General features: G+C 56.6%; 1 protein-coding gene across 2 annotated transcripts in view; it reads left to right on the forward strand.

The window, feature by feature from the left end:
• Positions 1-6,440, forward strand: part of atp6ap1a (ATPase H+ transporting accessory protein 1a) — an 8,314-nt gene extending 1,874 nt beyond the window's left edge. Inside the window, exons 3-12 of one of the 2 annotated variants that reach the window (XR_003933772.1) lie at positions 1,076-1,150; positions 1,246-1,439; positions 2,050-2,090; positions 2,785-2,870; positions 4,593-4,745; positions 5,077-5,234; positions 5,309-5,359; positions 5,468-5,705; positions 5,780-6,052; positions 6,083-6,440. Coding sequence is in view for 1 of the 2 variants with exons in the window: in XM_030119225.1 (XP_029975085.1) it covers positions 1,076-1,150; positions 1,246-1,439; positions 2,050-2,090; positions 2,785-2,870; positions 4,593-4,745; positions 5,077-5,234; positions 5,309-5,359; positions 5,468-5,705; positions 5,780-5,989 (1,206 nt within the window). In the remaining variant the exon portion in view is untranslated. Of the gene's footprint in view, positions 1-1,075; positions 1,151-1,245; positions 1,440-2,049; positions 2,091-2,784; positions 2,871-4,592; positions 4,746-5,076; positions 5,235-5,308; positions 5,360-5,467; positions 5,706-5,779 lie in introns of both variants that reach the window. The other variant, XM_030119225.1, reaches the window with a different exon arrangement.
• Positions 6,441-8,520: the final 2,080 nt, after the last annotated feature.

Below are 8,520 nucleotides of genomic sequence, written 5' to 3' on the forward strand. Positions count from 1 at the left end.
TTTGGCTGCTTTCTGTTGGGTAAAACGGGTTTCAAATTGTCTACGGGGGATAACGACAGACCTGGCAACCTCCTCCGGCTTGACTGCGGAGAGACCGCAGGCGGTGTGAATCACAGTGCTGCGGTGTACCGGACCGGAGCCGGACCGGAGCCGGGCCGGAGCCGTACCGGAGCCGTACCGGAGCCGTACCGGAGCCGGGCCGGAGCCGGGCCGGAGCCGGGCCGGAGCCGGGCCGGAGCCGGGCCGGAGCCGGACCGGAGCCGGACCGGAGCCGGACCGGAGCCGAGCCGGGCAGGAGCCGGGCCGGAGCCGAGCCGGGCCGGAGCCGTACCGGAGCCGAGCCGGGCCGGAGCCGGGCCGGAGCCGTACCGGAGCCGGGCCGGAGCCGGACCGGAGCCGGACCGGAGCCGAGCCGGGCAGGAGCCAGGCCGGAGCCGGGCCGGAGCCGGGCCGGAGCCGTACCGGAGCCGGACCGGAGCCGGGCCGGAGCCGGGCCGGAGCCGGACCGGAGCCGGACCGGAGCCGGACCGGAGCCGGGCCGGAGCCGGGCCGGAGCCGGGCCGGAGCCGGGCCGGAGCCGGGCCGGAGCCGGACCGGAGCCGGGCCGGAGCCGGGCCGGAGCCGGGCCGGAGCCGGGCCGGAGCCGGGCCGGAGCCAGTGTGCATGAGAGTCTGGATGTGCTCAGCGCTGTGGAGCAGCGCCGCTCTGATCTACGTCGGCCGGTGGAACCAGTCACCACGCGTTGAATCCGATGTGCTGCTGCTCAGCTTCCTTTCAGATGTGTGACCTCTGACCTCCAGACTGCTTGACCGCTGCTTCTCCGTCAGCCGCCACTAGAGGGCGGTGTGTGGGCACCATAGATATGTGCCGTGTAGACCGGGCCGGCCGCCCGGCGAGGGTTCTGTGTGTCGCGGGTCCGTGCTGGTCGTGGAACAGCGCCTGACTCCGTCGGGCCGCTCGGCTCTTCGGTTCTGACTGATCCCGCTTCAGACGCCTCGGTGGCGTTTCGCCCTGACTCCTCCCCCCAGACGTCCCCCAGCAGTGTGACGCCATGTTGGGTGTGTGTGTCGTGCAGATGAGCGTGGAGGACTTCACCATGTACGGCGGAGCGTTCGGCAACAAGCAGGACAGCGTCTTCCCCAACCTGGAGGTGAGCGGCGGCGGCGGCGGCGGCGCGGCGGCGGCGGCGGCCCGGGGGCCTCTCGGGGGGGTTCACACTGTCGTGTCTGTCCCGGTGTGTTTCAGGGAGCGCTGACGTCCTCGTCCTCGCCACTCGTCCTGCCCGCCGTGTCCTGGCCCGCCTCCGGCGCCGTGATTGGCCAGCTGCAGGAGCAGCTGGACACGTCCCCGCTCTACATGGACCCCGAGACGCTGAGCCAGCTGAGGCTCAACGCCTCGTCCCCCGCTCTGCTGGTGTTCCGGCTGCCCTACGGCATCGGGTCAGCACACACACACACACACACCACACTACACCACACCACACACACACACACACAGAGGATGGAATTCTGAGGTGAAGGACTCCTTAAAGCTGGTGTCCGGAGTTTCCGTTTGTTTCCAACGTATGAATCATTTCTCAGCAGAGCTTCAGTGTGTCAGTCTGGTTCATACTGCAATATAACATCAGCATAAAGCAACATAAATATTTATTTATGAGCCCCGCCTTCGTCTCATAGACCCCCATGTTATCCGAAAAAGCGCCGGTCAGCGTCAGCCAATAGATTTCGAGCTTCCGCCTTGTCCTGCTGTCAGTCAGTGTGGAGCAGCCAGAGAGCACGTCGCTCGCCCAGCAGAGGAGAGTTAGCTCTGCAGCAGATATATCCGCCGTCTGCTGAACATCCACCGGAAACAGCTCAACATGGAGGATGCTGCAGGACTGGAGGCTCTCATTTTCACCCCACGGATAGTAGCGTGCACAATTAAAGGGGCGTGGCTTGGTCGCTCATGAAAGCAGAGGGAGGCGGAGCCTCCAGACGTTGGATTAAAAAAAAAACCTCTCTCTTTCAAGACTCCAGACTCGAGCTTTAAATCCCTCTCTTGTTCTTTCAGGTCTGATCTGATGTCTGCTAAAGAAGTGCTGAGTGGGAACGGTGAGCTGTGTGTGTGTGTGTGTGTGTGTGTGTGTGTGTGTGTGTGTGTGTGTGTGTGTTCTCGTATTTCTATCCTTGTTGGGGCCAAATGTCCCCACAAGGATAGCAAAACGTGGAACGACCTGCCTTGTGGGGACCTTTTTCCGGTCCTAAGTAGGAGAAACAGTGTTTTCTTGACCATGTTGTTGTTACTGAAAAAAGTAAAAGTGCAAAAACATTTCTTTAGGGTTAGGCTTTGTTGTGGTGTGGGTTAGGGTTAGGGTAAGGGTCAGGGTTAGGGGCTAGACATGAATGGGAGTCAATGGACGGTCCCCACAAGGATAGAAATACAAGACCGGGCGTGTGTGTGTGTGTTTGGTGTGTGTGTGTGTGTGTGTGTGTGTGTGTGTGTGTGTGTGTGTGTGTGTGTGTGTGTGTGTGTGTGTTTGGTGTGTGTGTGTGTGTGTGTGTGTGTGTGTGTGTGTGTGTGTGTGTGTGTGTGTTTGGTGTGTGTGTGTGTGTGTATGTGTGTGTTTGGTGTGTGTGTGTGTGTGTGTGTGTGTGTGTGTGTGTGTGTGTGTGTGTGTGTGTTTGGTGTGTGTGTGTGTGTGTATGTGTGTGTTTGGTGTGTGTGTGTGTATGTGTGTGTTTGGTGTGTGTGTGTGTGTGTGTGTGTGTGTATGTGTGTCACTCTGCTCCTCGCCTGCTGTTCCAGACGAGGTCATCGGTCAGGTGTTGTCCATCATGAGGACGCAGGCTGTCCCCTACACGGCGGTTTACACAGCGCTGCGGCCGTCCAGGGTGAGTCTGCTGACCAGAGGGTGTGTGTGTGTGTGTGTGTGTGTGTGTGTGTGTGTGTGTCTTAGTGAATTAAAAACGCTAGAAAACACACCCCGAACACATTACGATATAATTATTTTTCTTATCTTTTCTTATCGCTCGCTTTGGTATCTTAAAAATCGGAAGATTGTTTTATAAGTTCTAAATGACATCATCTAATTTGCATGTCTGCTTATTTGCATATCCAGGGCGAATTGAACTCCATTGTCAGGTCTGAGACGGGAGTGACGGCGTTACTAGTTCATCTAGTTCAGTGCTTCTCAATTATTTTCTGTTACGCCCCCCCCAGCAAGAAGAAAACAACTCGCACCCCCCCCCCCACCCCACCCCACCCCCACCCCCACCCCACCCCCCCACCCCACCCCACCCCCACCCCCACCCCACCCCCCCACCCCACCACCCACTCTCACTGCAACTATAAATAATAGCATTTGTCTATCAAACGGTTCCAGGTTCACCTCTGCAGAACATCCTTGTTAACATGGAAGAAAACAAAAAGAAAGAGATACAGTTCAACTTACAAGAGAGACTTTATTAACATTGTTTATTAGTCTGTAAAAGAAAAGATTTTAAGAGCATCAATTTGCCTGAAATTCAAAAAATAATAATATCCTTGTTTAAACTGTGAACATTTTGACAGACTTATTGCTCCATTTGCTGCTGGAAAATCAAATTAAACAAAATCAATAAATAATAAATTCAAATTCACTTCAGCAACATGAACTCAGGAGCACAGTATATAAAACACTTTAACTTTCAATATTTAAAACACTTTTTTGTACAAAACAAAAATGAATAAAACAATTTGTGCTGATTTTTCCCCCCTTTTTTTTATCAAAATGAGGAAGCAGAATTAATTAATGGCTACGATGAGCAGGTTCTGCAGAGCACAGCTTCTCAGGAGGTTTGAAGCAGGATCCTGCAGCTCTCAGCTCCTGGGACCTGGACCTGGTCTTCAGTGCAGCAGCAGCAGAGAAGCCAGACTCGCAGCCCTCTGCCCTCAGAGTGGATCCTGCCTCTCTGCACTCTGAATTCTCTTTTGACTCAGTGTCTTCGTCTGTCTCCGCCTTTCTTTTCATCCCTGTTAAGAATGTCTTCATGTGTCTCAGGGTTTGTTTACTGCTTCACATCGCAGCTCTTTGCAAAAAAACCTACACTGCTGCGCACCCTGTATCAGTATCAGCCTCCAGCTCTGCTCGGATCAAAAACAACTGAAACCAGAGCTCCTCTGCATCAGGCTGCCTCACACGCTGGAGATGAGTCCCTGTCTCTTTAAGAAGCTCCTCAGCTTAGAGACACGCCCCCCTCAGAGTGGAGAGGGGCGGGGCAGCGAGCTGTGCAGGAGGAGCTGTGCATTATGGGCGGAGCTGTGCATTATGGGCGGAGCTGTGCAGCACCGAGCATTTCAGCCTCAACACGGCTGCCAGGGGAGATTCAGCTCAGATATGCCTGAATGCTCCAGGAAACAACTCCATGAGTGTTTTTAACGGGGAACCGACACTACGGCTTTACACAGAGCTCAGAAAGTGGATTTCGCATAAAACCCTCCTTTAACGGAGGAATCTGACAGACGCTTCTCCTCTGTTCTGTTCTCACTGTGGTCCAAGCAGTGGATCAACACGATAAAAACATCGTTTACTGTCATAATTGATGATTCTGTCTGTGTCTGTCTGTGTCCTGCAGGAGGGGGCGTCCCTGTCCCTGGAGGCGGGGCTTGGCGGAGGCCGCTCGCTGCTGCAGGCCAGGGGAGGATACCGGGAAAGAGCGAGAGAGCAAGAGAGGCAGCGGAAGCTGAAGGAGCAGGCGTCCTCCACCTACAGCCCGGTGGAGTTCAAGGTCAGTCCCTGTTCCTGCAGGTCAGGGGTCGGCGTGCCCGTCTCACCCCGTCTCACCCCGTCTCACCCCGTCTCACCCCGTCTCACCCCGTCTCACCCCGTCTCACCCCGTCTCCGCTGAGGCTCCGCCTCTGCGCTGACCCTGAAAAACCAAACCCTCCTGAACCTCCGCCGAGTCCAGCGTCGCCGTCCTGGGGTTCCTGATGTTAGTGAATTACCCACAGTGCACCTCTGCAGTGCTGGCTGCAGTGGCGCCGGGGTGCCGGCAGGTGTCGGGCGCTGTGTGCGGGCGTGTTGCTGTGTTGGCGCTGAGCGCGGCGTTCCGTGTGCAGGAGGGCGAGCGGACCTGCATCCTGCTGTGGGCCCGCGGCCTGACGGTCGGCATCCTGCGCGGCGGCCGCTGGGAGGACCACGACCTGACCCCGGCGACCTTCGGAGAGGGGGTCAGCCCCCGGCTGCAGGGCTCCAGCTGCAACGAGAGCATAGCCCGGTGAGCTGCCCGCCGCTCGCTGCCGCCCCCCCTCCCCCGCCGCCCCGGCGCTGACGCCCTCTGCCCCCCCACAGGCTCGTCCTGAACTACGAGAACGTTCTGGGCCACCGCAGCTTCAAGCTGACGTGAGTCTGAGCAGGAACCCGAGACGCGGTGGAACCAGAACCGGCGCTCTAACGGTGCCCCCCCCCCCCCCCCCCCCCCCCCACCCCCCCCCCCCACCCCCCACGCAGCTTCACCATGAGCCAGCGGTTCTACCGGGTGTCGGCGCGGCGCTGGTTCCAGATGGACGCGGTGGAGCTGGACTACGACGGCACCAGGGCCACGTTCAACGGCAGCCGGAGCGTCTACGCCCCGGCCGAGTACTCCTTCCGCTGCGAGTCGGTCAGCAGCTCCCGGTGGCCCCTGCTGGTCCCGCGCTCCGCCAAGGACCCGGCCAACCAGTGGAGGGTGTCGTTCCGGGACTTCCAGGTGAGAGGCGGCGCTCCGGGCCCCGCGCCCGGACCCGGGCCCGGCCGGTACTGACCCGCCGGTCTTCCCCGCAGGTCCAGGGCTTCTCGCTGCGCGTGGCCGAGTTCTCCTACGCCAGCGACTGCGCCGGCTTCTTCTCGCCCGGCGTGTGGATGGGGCTGCTGACCGGCCTGCTGCTGCTGCTGCTGCTGCTCTACGGCCTCCACATGGTGCTGCAGCTCCGCACCATGGACCGCTTCGACGACCCCAAGGGCCCCGCCATCTCCGTCCCCCAGACCGAGTGACCGCCCGGCGGTCCCCGGCCCCTCTGTCCCCCGTCCCTCTGTCCCCCGCCCCTCTGTCCCCCGTCCCTCTGTCCCCCGCCCCTCTGTCCCCCGTCCCTCTGTCCCCCGCCCCTCAGCCTCCTCTCTGTCCTCTCTCTCCTCCACCCGTCTCCGTCCTCTGTTGCTCTTTGACCTTTCGAGGTCACACCTTGACCCATAAATGGAACCGGGCCATCGATCATATTGATGAATAGAAACACCGATCCAACTCACCCAAACCGGTTTGAACTGGTTTCAGAGAGTTTCAGTATGAAGGGGTACCATTTTGGAACAGCCTGTCCTTTAGTCCCACTGTCCTCCCCTTCCTGTCCTCTTGTCCTTCCTGTCCTCTTCTTCCTGTCCTCTTGTCCTTCCTGTCCTCCCCTTCCTGTCCTCTTGTCCTTCCTGTCCTCTTCTTCCTGTCCTCTTGTCCCTCCTGTCCTCTTGTCCTTCCTGTCCTCCCCTTCCTGTCCTCCCCTTCCTGTCCTCTTGTCCTTCCTGTCCTCTTCTTCCTGTCCTCTTGTCCCTCCTGTCCTCTTGTCCTTTCTGTCCTCCCCTTCCTGTCCTCTTGTCCTTCCTGTCCTCTTCTTCCTGTCCTCTTGTCCTTCCTGTCCTCTTCTTCCTGTCCTCTTGTCCTTCCTGTCCTCCCCTTCCTGTCCTCCCCTTCCTGTCCTCTTGTCCTTCCTGTCCTCCCCTTCCTGTCCTCTTGTCCTTCCTGTCCTCTTCTTCCTGTCCTCTTGTCCTTCCTGTCCTCTTGTCCTTCCTGTCCTCTTGTCCTTTGTGGGGTTGGGTCGTTCGGCGTTCGGTTCCTGATGGATGAAATGTGCTGGGAGTTCTCAGAGCGGTGAGGGGGAGGTGAGGACGAGGAGGAGGACGGCGGACGGCGTTTGAGCGTGGCGTCGGCGCGCAGTGGAAGGCGGCGTGGCGCTGAGCAGCAGTTTGTACGTAGGGAGGCGTTGTTGTGATCTGAAGCTGTTTGCTGGTGAATCGTTGTTTCGAGTGCTGAAGGGAAAATCCTCCGTTCCAGCAGTGAATCAGGTGAATCCTTTCTTTTTTTCTGTGTTCTCATGGTATTTATGCGTATTTATTGGGCCCTGAAGCCCCGGTGACGTTCTCTCTGTTCTTCATGAGTGTTAGTGGAACCTGTTGATGTGACCCAATAAAAGTTGAGTGGAGAACAGGTCCAGACTCTTCTCTTACGTGTTTAAAGCCGTGTTTATAGCGACGACGAGACAAATCGGTCAATAGAGAACATTTCCGTCTACATGGATGACAGGAGCAGAAGCTCCGCCCCTTTATCGCATTTCATCATGTTAGCATCGGAAATCAACAGAAAACAACAAAAAAAAAAACCATTTCATTCAACGTAGTAAACAGACAGAATGAGTGTGATTCCCCGGTGTTTTTAATTCAGAATTGATTTATTCTGAATTAAGTAATTCAGAATTATATTCCTGATCTTGGTGTTTTCATGGGAAAAACGAAGAATGAAATCCTCTCTCACGCCGTGGTCTGTGCAGCGTTCTGATTGGACGGGGCGGCCGTGACGTAGTGACGTCTCCAGGAAGTAAACGGTGTTTTTCTAATCTTTCTTTCTGGATTAACTTTGACGCTGCAGCTTTGAAAATGTCCGCGTTGTTCTGCTGCCGTCCAGCCGCTCCTTTCTTTATGTCCAATTCTTCTAAAACTGCCTTTAAAGGTGCATTAAGCACTTTGCTCATTTTATGAGAAACACCGACCCCTGCAGGCCTTAGGCGTAACTGCAGCTTAGTGAAACACTCGTGTCTATGGCTTGCGTCCATGTATGTGCACAGAAGAGGGGAACTCCTTCCTCGCTCTTTTAGCAGCGCTCAGTAAAATGTAAGTTTCTTCTGCCTGGTGGGTCTGTGTGGAGCTGAGGCAGCGCTCGAAGCCGGTCTGTTCTGACTTTCTGGAAGCTCCAGCCTCAGTACTGCTCAGTTGTTGCTGCTAAGCATCTGGCGGAGTAATGGCGGACAAAACGAAACTTAAGGATACCAGGCCAGCGGGAGGCGCATTACGTCAGGCTCAGAGCGATTCGTACCCGAATCACTCACATTACTGTGCCTTCAGTGCCCTGCACAGGGAAACAGGAGTGACTGCGATCTTGCAGAAATAGCTCTTGCTGCCCATCAGGCAAAGGTGAAAACGTGTGTGGGTGTGAATAATTGATAATTTAATATTTAAAACTGCGCTGTGCTCCTTTAAAGCAACACTAAGGAACTTTCAGTTTTGGTTGATTTTGGCGGCGCCAGTGGACAAAGCGGTAGTGCTTTGCCTGAAGGAATACTACAGTTCCCATGAGGCCTAGCGTGTGGCGTGGTAAAATGCTGCTCCCGGTGGCGTGCTGTCGGACTGAACTCGCCTTCATTTGTTTCCAGTGGCTGTGTGAAGGACGGACAGCGACGAGGTCATGAATCTAATGGTGGCTAAACAATGTTCTATCATGATGTGACGCACGCCGTAAAGCAGTCCGCACATGTGGAGTGTTTCAG

Source organism: Salarias fasciatus, chromosome 20 (genome assembly GCF_902148845.1).
Source record: "Salarias fasciatus chromosome 20, fSalaFa1.1, whole genome shotgun sequence".
Classification (NCBI taxonomy): Eukaryota; Metazoa; Chordata; class Actinopteri; order Blenniiformes; family Blenniidae; genus Salarias; species Salarias fasciatus.